Consider the following 17060-nt stretch of genomic DNA (forward strand, 5'->3'; position numbering starts at 1 on the left):
TTTCAAAAACGTTTCAGTTTTTGATATCTTTTCACAATAGATATTAACTCCTTATGAGGCAAAGTAGTTGCTTTGTGTTGTATTATCATATGTTGTATTTAGCATGTAACTGGATTACTATCGTTGGTCTTAATAACCCTGGTATTTTTACATTGCGTGTTTGAAATGACTAGTACGTACATAAAGTGTTGAAACTGGTCCTACAATAACATAACCTAAAACACCTGAACATTTGCTTTAACTTTTTGATATTTGAATGTAACCTGACAGATAGTAGAGTAGAATTCTAGCTTTAAAACTAACTCCTGTCCCAATATAACATATTTATCCCCCTGGCTCATAGTGTGTCTGCACATTAATGTCATATCACATGCGTGAGCTTTGCTGAGCCTCTCCCTCTGTCTGCTCTCCGTGACGTGGCTCTTGAGAAAACAGATGGAAATGCAGGACTGGTTCCAGAGCGCCACTTCCCTACCGGGCCTCTGCTGCACTGTCATCTTGCTGGCATGGCATCGGTCTTAATCAGAGGCTCGATGGATGCCACTTTACACCTGCCCACTGTCACTCAGCCAGAAAGCACTGATGCTGATGAAGTAGGAACAGGAGGCTTGAAATGCCTCATCTTCCTCCCTCCTCTGTTTGGTCCAGCCAGGCCTGCTTAGAGGAGAGAAACAGCATCTGAAAGTATGTGGGAAGAGAATCAAAGCAGAGAAACAACAGCCAGATGGTTTCAGAAACTATTTGAGGTTTGATGGTCCTATTTTTGCGTTCATATGTATTATAGCCGAAGGTTAAATAACCACTCTAGGATTCTGTTTTATCCTTGTTCCATTTATTTTGAAGGTTTGTTACATTCCTTCTGCGGCAAAGTATGTGGATCAAAATCTCATTTTATTCTTAAATGCTCCACAGCATTTGCCAAAACTCTAATGATCAGAGCTAATTGCTTTAAAAAAAAATGTTTATCAGCTTACTCTACTTCCAAAAGTACTTGTTTTATTAAATATTCAATACTAGCATTTAGTATTATGCTAATATCACCTCTTACAATGATCACCATACACATAGACGCAAAGTCCGTTCGCTGGTAAGAGAGTGTCTCTTGTTATGTTAGGGTGTACTAGTTCTGTATCACCTTTTCTGAGTACAACAGCCCATCAGTAGCATCAAATATTTATCTTCATACCTGTTTTCCATCAAAGCTGTTGGTTGTCTTTGCCTGTCTTTGCCCTGAGGTAAGCACCACAATGTCAGAAAAGTGGGAGTGAAGAAAAAGTCTATTATTTTTATTCACCCTCTTGATACTATATGTATATATGACCTTGCCGGAGCCAAGAGAACTTTATAATTTGTGAACAAGCTCTCTTCTACCCACACTGAATTCCAAGAAAGAGACCTTGTCCGGTGTTTTGATTGCAAGCAAACCACTCAGATAACAAAGCTATGACATTATGCCCAGCTTTTCTCGTCTTCCGCTATTCTGCCTTATCAGCTGTTATTTGATTTCCAATGTTGGTTACAGACAGCTAATCTGGCCGGGCCGGCTCTGTAGTGAAAGCTCGTGCCATGGCAGGAATGACAACGAGTGCGATAAGCTCAGAAGGAGAGTTGGACGCGGCAGAGGGCTCGTGGCTGCTCGTCATCGGGCAGTTAGGATCAGCAGGAAGAGGGCACCTCTAGGTTGAGATGGGGAGGACAGAACTGATCAGCTGAGGGTTGTATGTGTAGACATTATATATGTTTGCTGTCCATCAACAAGAGCCAGTTGAGCACAATCATATTTATTAGTTGTACATCTGGTGCAGGAGAGGAGCTACAGTAATGGAACGCTTCAGGCTCCTTCCAGCACTTGCGTAATGATCCAATAGAATTATGTACATGTGAGAGAGGAAGCAATAGTGGTTCACCCAAATTACCTCTTGTGGAATCTAACCGTATCTAATCAGATAGTTTGGGCTAGTCTGATACTCCTGCCACCACCGCCACGCTAAAGAGGTGTTGAGTTGAGTTTTCACAGCATTGGAAAGTTGCACCTAAAAAAAAAATCAGCAACTCTACCCAGAAACAATATTCCCTTTCATCTGGATAATCCACAGAACACACTGTCAATAGTACTCAGAGGGAGTACTTCTTTGGAAGAGAGTCGTTCCAGTGACATTGATCCATTCCTTTTCTATAGTTTTGTTCCCCCTTACCTCTAGACACGGTTGATAAAAACTCTGAGTTTTTGTGAAAAATGTGTTGGTATCCACCTGGGAACTGAGCCTGAACTGTCAGAGCCTGAGGTAAAGGTGTGAACTCATCCACCCCCTGACCTTCGCACCCTCAGGTCTACTGCCACTTTTTACTTCTTCATGAGATTAGACATTTCACACATGGAGCATATCGTTTGCGTTTTAAGACTCTATTCAAATTCCACAATATTGTGCCAGACCCAAGAATGGCAGCATCCCATTCAGATCACGTTTCCAGTCCAAACTATGCTCCTGGCTTGTTTTGAAAGCATACCAAGAAACCTCCTTGTCAACAAGAGCTCGATCCAATTGATTTGGTCTGCACCTGACTGTGATTGCTGTGTTCTCACAAGTCCGAAAAAAAAAAAAAAAACCCTACAGAAGGAGAAATCGCTCCAGGGTTCAAAGTAACTCCACTAAAATAAAAAACCGAGGTGTAGGACTGAGGAAAAGTTGAAACTCACTGGGACCATAGATGAGAGTAGCAGAAAAAGAGATTCTCCAACTTTTCACTTAGTTTCTTTCAGAGTGGACTTTAACTGATGATCCCCTGACAACCATGGTTGAAACAGACAGACAGGTACTTAGACGGGTACGCTGGATCAAAAGCCTCTTTTATCCCGAGTCCCAGAGCTTTTTATTTTGCTTGTTTTGGTGACATGAGAAGTTATCTTAAAATGCCATCATCTTGATGGCCAGATCCGGGAGACGCTCCAACGGCTCTTTTGAAATTCACTATTCTGGCACATCAGACGTCTCCAGATAATCGTGAACACAAAGACAAACATATGCTTCCAGGCTGAGAATAAAAAGAATCTGCCTGCAGCTTTAAAGGCTCAGAGAGGCACTCAGAATTAAAAATGTAACATAATCGCTTTCTAAAACTTCACGTTTCCCTGACCACTTTCTTCTAATGTGATTAAAGGGGGATGGATAGTCCCCTGCTTTCAAGAAGGCTGTTAGGCTGTCACATTAAAGGAGCCTCCGCAGCAGTGTTCACACGCCTTGTTTTCTCAACAGCCAACAATTTAGGGAATTACTAAAAGAAGAAATGTACTATCTGGATTTCGTGCCACTGCCTATTATCCTCTGAAGGAATCCTACAATCAAATGTGATTATGCCAAAGTGAATGCTGTCGGTGAAACCTCAGCTCTTCCACCCATGCTAGTGTTGACATGCAGGCCTTTCCCGATGTGAAACGGAAGCATTTATGTAAAGATTTTTTCGAGTCTATACACATTGTATGATGTTGCATGATGTCCTTATTTGATGATGATGTTAATGTGTAGTTACTGAGCATATTTAATAGCGTTGTAAAACAGTGATTTACTTCTGTAAATTGCAGATGTGCATGCACAATTGCACAGAGGTCAGAGAAAAGCACAGCAGATTTTCTTTTTTTTTTTTTTTTTTCTTCCCCCTGAGGAGCCTGATTGGTTTCCAAATGTTTTACAGTTTCTAATTAATTGCTGCTCACCCCACCTGGTTTAACAGCCCATTTCAACTGCTCAGATACTCAGATGAGGGAGGGAGGCCCGCTTGGACATCTGGTCTGATTCACAACCCGGCACAAAACTATGAACCATAGTTTCCCCTTTCTACTTACAGATTAATGTCATGTTTTCAATGCTTTGTATCACTCTTATAATTCAGATTATTTTACCTAAGTACAGGATTTCAGAGGTAGAACACACAGCTTTTAGATATTGTTTATTGGTCCTTCATGCATGGACATAGATGCTGCATTGCTTGACATCCAACAAGCCTCTGGCTCGACAACCCCACTACACGCAAATCATGCAACAGTGATTAATGTGATGGCTTCAGTTCTTTGTTTTCATTTTAATGACTTGAATTGCAATATGTTTCTTTTTGTAAATGAGGGGCCTAAATGCAAGATTTTAGAGGTAGAACACAGAGCTCCAGTAAATCATTGGTTTTTATCGGTCCTTCATCCGTGAACATAGAAGCTCCTTTGCTCCACAGCCAACGAGGCCCTCTTAATTTCACTGTCATTGCTTCCCAAAATGACCCACGTGAGCTTTTCTGATGTGGCAGCCCAACGACCAAAATGTCCTCATATCTAAACAATAAAATATGTGCATGACGTGGCCCGTATGAACCTTACAGAAGTGTGTCCAACACTCCAACACTCAGTGATAACGCAGAAGTAGTGCGTTCTTTAGTTCTGTAGTGAGTTGAAGAGTCAGGTTACCAATGACATGGTGTTCTTGGCTTTGACTATTCTGTATTTGCCGTGCACAGATTTCAGAGACAGCAATAATATTAGCACTGAACATTAAAAAACATTGCCAATTAACATAATCTGGGGTTTTTCAGAATTGCCCAGGAAGGTTTGATTTGAAATTGAAAATTACCAACACTGTTGTTTTTCTAGTGACAGTGCAGTTGCTTTAAACCTCTCTCCAAATGGCTCATTTCTGTGTGGAATCTCTGTCATTATGTGGCATTAGTGGAACTGCTGTACGGATATGTGTGTCCATAACTTCTCTGAGCTCCAACCCACACAGCCCTGCTTGTATTTAATTCATCACGGCTAGTATTTTTCCACCCTTTTTTCTCTCCCACCACCACCTCTTTTCTCTCTCTTTACCTTCTTTCCCTCCTGCCCTCCTGTGTTCTGATACATCCCCTCTATCTCCATCCATTCCATTTACTCTCCATATCTGCGCACCTTAATGAAAGAGCGCCAGTCCTCTTGTATTTTAATCAAATACATTACACTTTCTCCATGATTCAGTGCTTACAGCTGCAGGCCCTTAGAGAAGATATTAAAACCCATCTGATGGTTGCTAAAGCACGTTTGCATTTCACAGTTACTGCCTAATGTATTCATGTAGCTTATCGCCATTTCCCCTACTTAACCATCTCACCCTGCATGGTGGCACACAGTGTACAGTGCTCTGACATATTAAATTTGGGGTTTTTTTTTTGCTTGGATGTAAGATTTTCCACCAGCTAAAAGCTTTTTCCATCAGCTAATGGTGGCTTTTGCATTTTAAATGCTCGATGTAAACGGAATAATGCTGCAGCCTAATAGCTGAACATATACAGTAGTTAGTGAAAGCTCCTTGTAACTGGGGGTAATTTACACTATTGATCTGTGTGCTCACCTAATGATGATGTTCATTGAGTTTTCTTATTACCAGCACGCTACTGATGTTTTCTATCGCCGTACCTGCTCGCTACTACCAGGTCTGCCCCAGACAGTCAACAATCTCCTTTATGACTTGTTTACGTTCGCCAAGCTATTACCTCTAATGTGGCGGTGCGTTGTAATCATCACTATCTGTTAAGGGAGGACCAATGTGCACCGCAATTGTCCTTTTCGGCTCCATCGCCTCTGGAAGCTTCTCAGAGTACATTAAAAGCATGCTTGGACTGCTTGAGCAAAATTAGGTGGGAGACGGGGGCCGCAGCGGTGACATAGGAGACACCGTGGCAAAGAGCGGCATTGTGTGATTTACACAAATTAGAAAGCCTCCATATACATTTCGACACATACATGCACAAAGCCAGCGGTGAGGTCCTACGTGTTAACCCCGGCTGTGATCTCTTCTCACTACTGTGCAACTGTTTTTTTTGGAACTGTGCTGTAACAATGTAAATATGTGTGTAAAATGTTGTGTCAGCTGTCAGGCACAGCACTATGCTGTTTGTTTGATTTCACTTTCCACCTAAATCAAGCCAAGTTGGCAGCTTCCTCTGGCTTTTTGATATGTTTTTGATACACTCGTTGAAGTAGCTGCCAGCACACACCCCACTGTGTGTACTTCTGAATATATGTAAGATTGCCTGTCACCCAAAGGAAAAACATCCTTCTTGTTAAACAGGAAAGTTCTTTGTGGGTTATTTCAGAACTAAGGCTCGGGCTCGGTTACAGCTTTGTAGGGTTATAGTTGGGCCTGCCTTAAGGTGGGAGTTACCAGAGTGCGTGTCAGAGTCGGGAGCAAAGGAAAGGTTTGAGGTATGATGAAATAAGGGTTCGGCTTCCAGAGTAACTTTTGTGTCTCACAGAGATAAAAGTATGAACGTGTCATTGGGGGACACAGACACTTGTGTCCAATCAATCTCATGGACTCACTGTGAAGTGTTATCCTGTGGGAACTTTTTTAAGTCTATATTTGTGTACATTTTGGGACATTTTCTTCACTAAACGGAGGCTAAATTAGCCATTAGCAGTTCCTGTTCCTGTGCTGTCTCCAGACAACTGAAGAAAACTTAAAAATGTTTTGGACATATGAGGAGACTCTGTTTATTGAAATATGAGAATCATATTCTAAGTGTTTAGATTGAACAGAGTTCAGTAATCAGGTTAAAGTAACTTAATTGCCTCCATGAGTTGTGTGGAACAGCCTCTGCTGCTGGGGGGCGCACAGCATTAACTGAGCCCACTTGCAAGCACCTGTCTGTCTGACCCCACATACTATATTTGCCTTGCGTCTGTCACTCCTGGGGAGGCAGCTCACAGTTTCAACAATTAAAGCATTGTGTGTTGTGATTTGATACATTATTATTCTGAAAGTATTAGTCATACATTAAAGCAGGGGTGCCCAATACGTCGATCGAAGGCAGTGCGGGTAGATCGCGTAACATTAAAAAAAACAAAAAAACTTGATTGACATACAGGGCTGCCAGTCTGAGAGCTCTTCTCTGCTACGGGTCCCCGGCAGGGACATGAACGGTCAAACTAGCTGCTGCAAAACTCCAGCTTTAGCCTTCCAATCTATATCTACTAAAGAAGGGATACTCAGGGATAGGGAAGAGGATAGGAAGGGATATTTGACTCCATTCAGTGCCAGTCATCAGAGGAAGGTAGTGACCATAAATGTAGTGAATGTTCCAGTTCCTCTTGTCACTTGTGTGAAATATTATAATATATTGTGTGCATCACTGTTGGTCACCTGTGTGCATTACTGCTGGTCATTTTTATGTGTAACACCAAGGGTTACATTAGCTGCAGTTATGCAGTGTACGCCAACATATATTGTATATATAAAGTATACTATATCAATATATACACTCCTCACTAAAAGTTAGGGATATTCAGCTTTCAGGTGAAATTTCAGGATGAACCTAAAATGCATTCTAACCTTTCCAGGTGAACTTAATGTGACCTTCTCTAAACCTTTGAATGCACATGTCCAACTGTTCAGTGTCTCAGTACTTTTTGCACCAGCTGCTGTTCTCTAACAAGAAGCTTAACAGCAACATTCACAACAGGTTTGATCCATGAATCCACCAATACATTTCCTGCTTCAGTTAGAATTGGTATTTAAACAGTCCTCCTCATCCTGCTGTTCACATTCTGACATCATGAGACCAAGACGACACCTAACAGTTGATCAGCAGCACCTCAACACTGGAGGCTTCAAACAGGAAGTCCTCAGACGGAGGTGTTCACTGAGCTTAGAGGGTCACAGAGTGTCATCAGGAGGTTGGAACAGTGATACAGAGACTGGAAGAGTCACAGAAAGGAGAGGAGTGGACGTCCTTTGGCCACATCCCAATTTATTGAGACACTGAAGATGTTTTGTTGTGGTATACCCACCACTGTTGTTAGATTTTCTTTCAATACATTGTTTAAGATGAAGAAATGACCATTGCATGCTTCTACTTAAATGTCCTACTTTCATGATATAATATCACTGTAGCATTCACTTTTTACATTTTCCATATATTTCACCTGAAAGTCGAATATCCCTAACTTTTTGTGAGTAGTGTATATGTTTTTTATGTAGGTAGATCATTTTGACCCGGTCATTTTAAAAGTAGCTCGTGTGGGCACCCCTGCCATAAAGTTCCACTACTGAGTATGGATGCATAATGAATTTATAAACGCATACATAAGTATATAAAATACATTAATACAGGGTGAGGGTGTCAAAATCCCAAGAAAAGTTCAAAACCATCTCTGTTCAGAATCATCTCTCAATACTGTCTCACATAAATGCAAATGTTTAAAAACAGCTCACAAATATGTAGCTTCGTTTTTTTAAAGGGAGCTCAGTAACAGCTAGCCACCGTAGTTCTCTTGAAACGGGGGAGAATAGTGTATTCATTGGAGACTATTACCAGCGACGGATTAGTCCAAATTCGGCGCCCTACTGAGTATTTGGGGCAGCAGGTTGGTGCGTGTGTGTGCGCTCTTGTTAATGACGGAACATGTCACCCACTGCAACAGTGTGGCTCGCTGATGTGTTTTTCAATAGTTTCGGGACAACAGTGGAGCTCTGTGACACAGCTTGAAAGACCAAAAAGCCTCAATTTCAGGCCACATGAATATTTATGTGCTTGCATAGTGTCGTTAGTCGCACAGGATTTGTGTACCGTTGGCGGCGGTGCTCTTGTTAAGGGCTGGAGTGCAGAAAGCCATTAGTATAAAAGAGGAGACAGTATCAGTATAATAGTATAATGTGGAGACATGAGATGAGTTGGAGAGCCGTGTGTGTTTTTGTTGATTGTCGTGTTTATCACGGCCCGATATACAAGCAGCTCCGCTCGGCTGACAGGCTGGATTCATTCTCATGAATAGAGCACAAAAGGCAGTGATGTTCAGAAGTACATTCAGCACTGAGAATGAAAATATGAACCCCCGCAACCCCGCTTGTAATAATTTCTTCACTGCTCGCAGAAGTGTTGAGACTCGGAGAATAATGAGAAAGCAGATTGGAATACGGTGCCTTTGCTTTGTTTGCAACCTTTCCACCACGCTGACTTTGTCTGGTAATTGTTGCAGCAGAAAAAACCTGACAAATGAAGTAAGCAAGTTTCATTCAAGTGCGTCTGCGTTTATTCTTCAAGTCTGGCTCCCACCAGCTGGCTAAATGTAGCTAAATGTGATCTCCTCCAACCCCAGTTCAGAGGAATTTCACTTCAAATGTGAATGATTTTTTATGTTTTTTGTTCTCTTTCTAGAAAGCTCTTTTTGTGCTCCAGCAGAGTTTTGTTTTCCTTTTCAAAATCACAATTATTCAAGTTGATCATTTGCACATTTAATCATGCACAGCTTCTTAGTATTTATTCTTTTTTTTCCCCTGCAGTTTTTCCTATGATGTTTTCTTCTGTTTAGCTGTTGTGAGTACTTCACTTCCCCAGCCAGGGATTATTGATCCCCGGAGATGAAACAATTACCAATTAGAATAGGAGCTGCTTTTTTTTACTGTACGTGCTCTCTTAATGGCCGCTCCGTATTTCGGTTTCACTGTAAGACAAACATGATTACCCTCCTCGCCTTCGTCATTCCAACCACACTCCACTACCCGCGCCTCCCCAACCAGCCTCTAGCCATTTACCCTGACATGAGCAATCAGCCTGAACAACAGATATTGGCTGGGAGAAGAAAAAAAAACAGCCATCCCAGTGAAGGGAGTGTATGCTGTTTGCTATATGTAACATGAAACACTAGTGTGAGGATATAAGGCAGAAGAAAAGTCAGTATTTCAACTATTCTTACTCTTTTTTTGTGCATAAAATGCTATAAAGCGTGCATAATTACACTGTGGGGCACAAGTGTCCACATACTTTTGTATTACTAGGCCCCTTAGGAGCTGTGTACTGTCTAAAACAGTGATGTAGATAGACAATGTATGATTCCAAATTTGTGGCAGCAGTTTGGGGGGGGGAGTCCTGTCCTCATCAGCCAACATCAGTGTTGGACCTCGGTATCGCTCTCGTGTCTGAATAGGAGCAAATCCCTGCAGCGAGGTTCCAACACCAGCATTGGCTGTCCGCTCAGTATTATTCATCTGCTCAGATGCCTGACACAAGCTGTGTTTCTGTTCACGGGTTCTTCACTTCTGAATGACTGCTGGGGGGAGTCGCTGTCATTTAACACCTGCAAGGTCGTTGGATCCTCGGCGACGGTTGTAGATATATGACTGGGAATCTCACAGGCTTACTGTGACGTTATTATTCGCACGGCAAAAGCTCCATGGGAGGAGGTTAGGGTGGTTGGAGTGGCAGTGAAAAGTCAGTTTGACCTGAGAGATTTTTTTTTTCTTACCTTAAAGCTGCATTCATCTGTTTGTTTTTTTTTTCTTCTAAAAGTCATATGTTCAGAAACGATGACTGCTTCCACACCCAGCAGACCCAGAGATGATTATAAAGTACGTATGGTTTTCTGCCCACCTGATGAAAATGTCCAGTGTTCATTATTTCAGCTCTGTTGTTGTCTCAACTCCACTGTGTTCACCACCTACTCACTGACTTTAGTTAGTATACTGCTTATTACATGACCGCTTACTAAATAAATCAAGAGTTTGACGAAAAATATCATTTGAATGTTATTTTATTGCTTCCAAATTGTCTATTCGAATGTATGGTTGGAACAGTATTCATAGCAACATCAACTCTTTCTGTCTGCTATTCAGAAATATCAATGCAGTGACTGACCAATCAGAATTGAGTGTTCAACAAATCAATAAACATAGTCCATTGGTCATGTAAAAATATTGATTGGTGCAGCTTTAATGTAGTTTGCCAACAGATCAGATGAGGACTCCTGCAATGTTTTCTAACAAACATATGTCGTGCTTTTGGAAGGCCTTTGCTTTGCTGCATGTTTGTAGCTCATTATCTCCCAGTGTCCTTCATGATCAGGCTGCCGAACATCCCTCAACTCTGACGTTTCAGGAGAGTTCACAGGCTTATCACCACTCCTACCTCATGAATAATAGCCAAAGTAAGGCCCGAGGGAGTTAAGATTTCTTTGGCCTTTACAGAGGTCTCCCCTCCTCCCTTGTCGCTTTGCCAAGAAACCTAAAAGACTTCCCTTCACTCTCTCCTCTCTACCTTTTCCTTTCTGGGCACTACATCCAGCACACACCTCTCTCCTCCTGCTGCTCCCCAGACTTATCTCCTCTTTGCATCGCTCCCTCTTCTTCTCTTTTTCTCCTTTCAAATCATTGATTTTTCTGAGCTTCCATAAAATATTTACAATGTGTGGGCAGACTTCTTTCTCTGGGAGTTTGGCTGGGGTTGTAATCATTTTGAAAGTAAGTGGTAAAAGGAATGAGGAAGCAGGAGAGGAGGGAAGGCAAAGGAGAGGGGAGAAAGAGGAAGATAAGAGCGATGGAAGTCCACCCGAATGTGTGATATGAATATCAATGCTTCCCTTTGAAACAACTGTCCATTATAAATAAATAAGCAGAGCTACCGATAAAGATCCTTGTTCTAGATTTTTGTAATACAGCTTTTCCCCTCAAACCTTGCAATGCATCGATTGTGAATGTATTCTGATGATTACAACCTTTCTTTTTTTCCACCTGTCCCGTCTTTTAGCTGGAGGCTCCACTCTGTTCTTTGTCTGTTGAGATGCTGTTTGCGGTTTACAACACCGCCTCTCCCTCCTGCTCAGATTGCTGCCTAATTAAATAAAGCCCTCAGGACTGTTCCTGCACAGGCTCCGTTGATGATGCGGGCTTCAGTGAAAACTTGGAATTCGGAAGCTGTCAAAAATGCAAGACAACAGTCTTTTCTTTATACTAGCAATCAAAGCTCATATAGCTGAGAAAGACTTGAAGAGAACGTGATTCTCCTCTCTTGTTTTCTTAAAGCTTTGCTAAACAAATCATTCATGTCGCTGCCAAATCAACAAGAAGACGGTGACTGAGGCAAGCTCTTCCTCCAGAATACAGCAATAGCTTTCAGGAGTAATTGTTCCACAACTTCAGATTTGAAAATGTTTTACAAAAAAGAAGACATCTTTTCATATCGTCTGGTGTAAGATTTAATTTTTTTTATTTTTTTGCATAGTTTTGGCAGATCTTGTTAACTTTCATTTTTGCAGTGTTTCAGTTAAACAGATGTTTTGGATCAGACACCTCAAAATGATCTTTATACACTATTAACATGCAACAGCAAACATCTTTAGCCTTTACAGCCCGACTTGGTGGAACAGGAGCTCATGTTGGCTAATATAACTAATATAACCAAACATGAGTGAGTCAGCGCTATGCTGTAGCTGCTACTTGTAGCAGTGACTTATTCAGCAGAAGCGGTTGCGCTGGCTCACTTTAAACACACGGGTCACAGGATTTGCAGCTTACCAAGAAAAGCTCAGGGTGCTTTCACACCAACCTGTTTGCTGTGATTCAAACAAGCTGCCGTTGTTCTTTTGTGGTGTGAAAACAGAGCAGCTGCTGCTAAAAACTGTCAAAGAAAGCAATTTCCCAATCTATTTAAATAGTGTATATATTTATACAAGATAATGTGGTTACCATGGTAATGTTAGCGCTTGAGTGCCTGAATTTTTTGGTAATATAACAGAGATGTGTTGTGCTGGTGCCCTGCAGTGTTTATTTGTTTCTATAAATGGGGCCCATTTATACTATTATTCCATACATATTCCAGTCTGGTGTGACACATGAGGCACGGGGCGCTTCATCACGACATCCTGTGAAGGTGCTGGCAAATGAATGCCTTCCCTGTCGGTTCACATGGCCTCGCGTTTCCTCGTGTTCCCGTGTGATCAAATGAGCCTTCATCTCTTCTTCTGCAGGTGGGAGGGACGATGTACAACACAGGGCGCCATGTCTCTCTGCGACTGGACAAGGAGCATCTGGTTAACATCTCTGGAGGGCCAATGACATACAGCCATCGCCTGGAGGAGATCCGGCTACACTTTGGCAGCGAGGACGGGCAGGGCTCCGAGCACCTGCTGAACGGACAGGCCTTCTCTGGAGAGGTGTGTGCACTTTGCGGGAATTATAGTATAAGTGGCCGAGAAGAGAACCGCAGTAAACACGCCATTGTCACACAGAGGCAGTGGCACTGCCGTAATGAGTTTGTCAGACAGTGTGAGACACATTTTTCAAAAAGCACCGAGGTGAAAATGGAAGTTCTTTTGGTGCTGGTGTTAATTGTACATATTCCACAGTTAGATACCAAATCTATTCCTCAGAGCTTTTTGAAGTTACATCACCTTAACGTGGACATCATTACAGCAAACAGGAAACTCCACAATATTCCCCAACTGACAGATTTCCAAATTCCAAATTTCCAGTATTAATGGTACTGGGGACAGAATTTTAACCGCTGACAAATTACAAGAGGTGATTCTTGAAGAATAACTCCAGCCCAATCTTTTTAACCATACATATTTTGGGTTTGAGATGTCCAGAAGGTACAGAAAGGTTTGGAGATAGCCAAGTAGATCACCTCAGCCAGGAGCTGTGAAATGCTTTGCAGTGGTTGCAGTGTAGTCCTTTGGGGCCACTGCGCCCCGTTCAAAGTACGTCTACTAAAAGTGCTTGTTTCTGGCACTGACCGGCTCAAGTGTCTGATAACATTATGGAAAGGTTCCCCATGTTCTTTAACCCTTTATCGGGCAAGGGACCATATTTGGTAACTTAAGTGGGAGATCAAAACGCCCCCCCTTGCCTCACCATGAGGCAGTAGAAGTACGAGATTTCTCCAAGCCAATCAGGCTACATGACAGACCGGCAAGAAACCACATATGGTGACACTGATTTTATCCTGCAGAACAGAGTTGCTAATCTATCACTGCTTCACTTGGTTAATTTTTTTGTGATATTGTTTGACTTTGGTTTTTTAAAGGTTTTTTTTTTAAGCGCTAAATGTGTGAATCACGGAATAACAAACAAACACAAAACAAACTAACCAATCTCTGACAGAATCATACTAATTGCACTATTATGGCACTTTGCTTAACTTATAGGAGGACCAGTGGATGATCACGTGTTAATATTACTGGTATAGGATAATATAAAGTCACCCCACTCTCACCAGAGAACCATTTCCTGTCTGAGTGAGGCAATAGTGCATCAGAAAACAGAATGTAATAGTATGAAGGGGGCAGATTGGAATGCTTTGTTTGTGGTATGTGGCATAAATTGGTCCTTGATTAGTTAAAATCTTGAATTTCGATTTCAAGTACCTTTTAATTTCAGCTTCTTTATCACGCATTTTCTAAGTATTGAGTAGATTTTGAAGGAGCTTTTCACACACCTAAATAAGTCAGAATTTCTCCCAATCTCCAGAGAACCATGTGATGGGCGAAATGAGTTTTCTCACACGACAGCTTTGATTTTCATCAATGATTTCAGCACGAGCAAACTTGTCTAAGAGAGATGACTGTTAAGCATTTCATTCTCTCACACGCAACACACATTTTCCACCCCTACACACACATGCGCACAAACACACACTTTCGACATTTCAAAATTTTGTCGGGGGAAACAATTAGCTTCCCTTGTTTTGACTGTTCAACGGGATCATGAGTCACTCATGACCGCCGCCATTATATGAATAACCAATTTGTGTGGCAATAAAATAATTGCAGTCATGACAGGCAACTTTATTATAATGAATGATAATCATTTATCCTCCCTGAGAGTCTGAGAGCTGATATTCAAATCACGATAAAACAAGTGTTTACTGCGTTCTTTGGGGAGGAGAGAGCAATAACCCAAGCCTTAAAGGACACCTCCCCACATGCACAAACACATTACGGTATCTCAAGGCTCTCTCAGGGGTTTTGTGTGTTCTTCCCCCCCCCGGCTTCAGCCACTGATGTGCCCTTTGTGGGTTTGCATCTGTACTGGAGGAGCTCTTTAGAGGATAGCTGAGAAGTTCTGAAGAGATTTGCTGCTGATATCTGAAATGTGATGTCACACTGTTGCTATATTGCACAGCATCCCTGAGGCGGGCAACAAGGGGGGTAACCATTGCACTTTCCGCTGCGGATGGGGGGGAGGGACAAACTAGCAGTTGCACGTTTTCCATTTTAGAATGGAAACTCCCTGAAGGTTGCGAAAACACCAAATTACCCGTGTTTTTAATTGTAGCTACACCGCTGTGGGCAGTGGAATTCATTTTGCCCTGGGTTTTGCCTCTCAGGCTTTATACAGGCTGCTTTACCTGGTGGAGCTTGCTGAGAAAAATAAATCATTAAATTGTGATTTTGATTTACAGGTGATGATGTGTAGTTGCAGTAAAGAACAGTAGAACTGAACATCAATCACAGGGACAGCAAAATACAATGCGGGATGGAAGTATGTGGCTGCCACTATTAAAATTAAATCACCCAATTCAATTCAATTTTTAATTTTCCATTTTAAATCCACATTTTTCATAGCAGCAGGATTCTCTTGTGCTTCTTTTTGTCGTCAAAATCAATTGTAACCACGAAAACAACCGTTTAAATTTTATTTTAATTAGAAATGAGCTACAAAGAAAAATTTAGAAAAAAAAAAAACATTTTAAAAGTTCACTGTGCAACTTGTTATCTGCATTCAGCCTAAGTTCATTATGAATTGCGTAAACGTTGTTTTTAGGGTTTTGGTTAGTGATTTAATTCATGCAAAAATAAAATGTCTTTGTTAGACTTATGGAAAGAACAATGATTCATTTTATTATTGTCTAGTTTTATTGTGGGGTCTATCTTTATCACCCCCCTGCATCAAAACAAATGCACATACTTGTGTTAAAACATGCGGACCAAAGAATCTGTAACACAATCCCATTCTTTATATAAGAGTTAACAGTAGTTTTCTTTCCTGCTCAAAGAGATAGATGCTGTAGCTGCGGCTATGCTAGAGCTGCCAAACTGCTGGGAAAACAAGGCCAGGAAAAGGTTTCTAACAGATGTTTTTTTTTTTTTTTTTTTTTAACATCCTATTCCCTTTTGCCATGTTCTTTTTCGCTCAAACAGCTGTTTGACTGAAAAGGCAACCAGAAAACATCCACAACCACCTCACCCAGCAGCCCAACCCAGCCTTTGTCTGAGCCAAAGCCTTGATTTCAAGGTCCAATAAGATGTTTCATAATCGAAAATGCAGAAAATTCTCTCTATTTCTCTCCCTTCTCTCCCCCTCTCACTGGCTCCCTCTCGCCCCCCATCTGCAGATGAGTGGTGGCTGTGCATGTCCTTGAAACGTGAACAAAGAGGAAATATTAAAACTTTTTAAAGGGAAGCATCCTTCTGAAATGCTGAAATGGCAGCCTGCGGGAGGATGTGTGTGTGTGTGTGTGTGTGTGTGTGTGTGTTTTACCATATCTATCATATGGTAATAATTACATACACACACACACACACACACATGCACACACATGAAATAAACCTCAGATCAAAGTTATTAATATCACCACAGTCAAAATATCCAGATTTATGGATAACCAACGCATCAGTGATGTTATCCATGAATTTATCCAACCTACACATGGATTTGTATTCATAGGATTTATGTCACTACTTCACATGTAGGTACGTTTATGTTGATGAATGTATGAGTCCATTAAATCTAAGCCCATAATAACAGCCCAACAGTAACGCAAGGTCATATTCAGGGGTATAAAGGTGCAATGGGTGCACAGTGGTAGGTTATAGGTATGTGGGCATCTCCAAGTGGACCTTTCATACATGTGCAGGAGAGGCAGATGTATTTCTGTTGACCACAGCTGGTCACATATCATATATTACTTCACTCGCTGTAGTAGAACGAACAACATTTACTTAACATTTTTGTGTTTCAGAGAGACAGAGAGAGAGAGAGGGAGATTAAGGCTGTGCCATGTATTAGCCGACTGGCCTCTACCATACAAAGTATTCAAGTATCTTGGGGTTAATTTATGCCAGGAGAGTGTGTGTTTGCGTGAGTGCGATGTGTTCAGCTCTTCAGCTGTGCTCCCCTGGAGCTGCTTCACAGTCTAATCTGAAAATGAAACACCTTGGTCTTTTAATAAGTGCTAAAATATTCCAAATATTCCTCCACCAACTCGGCTCTTGTTTTTCTGAGACACCCGCACTCGGAGAACACTAAGCCATCCCGTTATCCTTCAGA

The 17060-nt window shown here is 41.6% G+C and overlaps 1 protein-coding gene across 1 annotated transcript in view; it reads left to right on the forward strand.

Moving 5' to 3' along the window:
- Positions 1-17060, forward strand: part of ca10a (carbonic anhydrase Xa) — a 201268-nt gene that overhangs the window by 166448 nt on the left and 17760 nt on the right. Inside the window, exon 4 of the mRNA XM_070851817.1 lies at positions 12758-12943. Coding sequence (XP_070707918.1) covers positions 12758-12943 — 186 coding nt within the window. The remainder of the gene's footprint in view (positions 1-12757; positions 12944-17060) is intronic.

Source organism: Pempheris klunzingeri, chromosome 20 (assembly GCF_042242105.1).
Source record: "Pempheris klunzingeri isolate RE-2024b chromosome 20, fPemKlu1.hap1, whole genome shotgun sequence".
NCBI lineage: Eukaryota > Metazoa > Chordata > Actinopteri > Acropomatiformes > Pempheridae > Pempheris > Pempheris klunzingeri.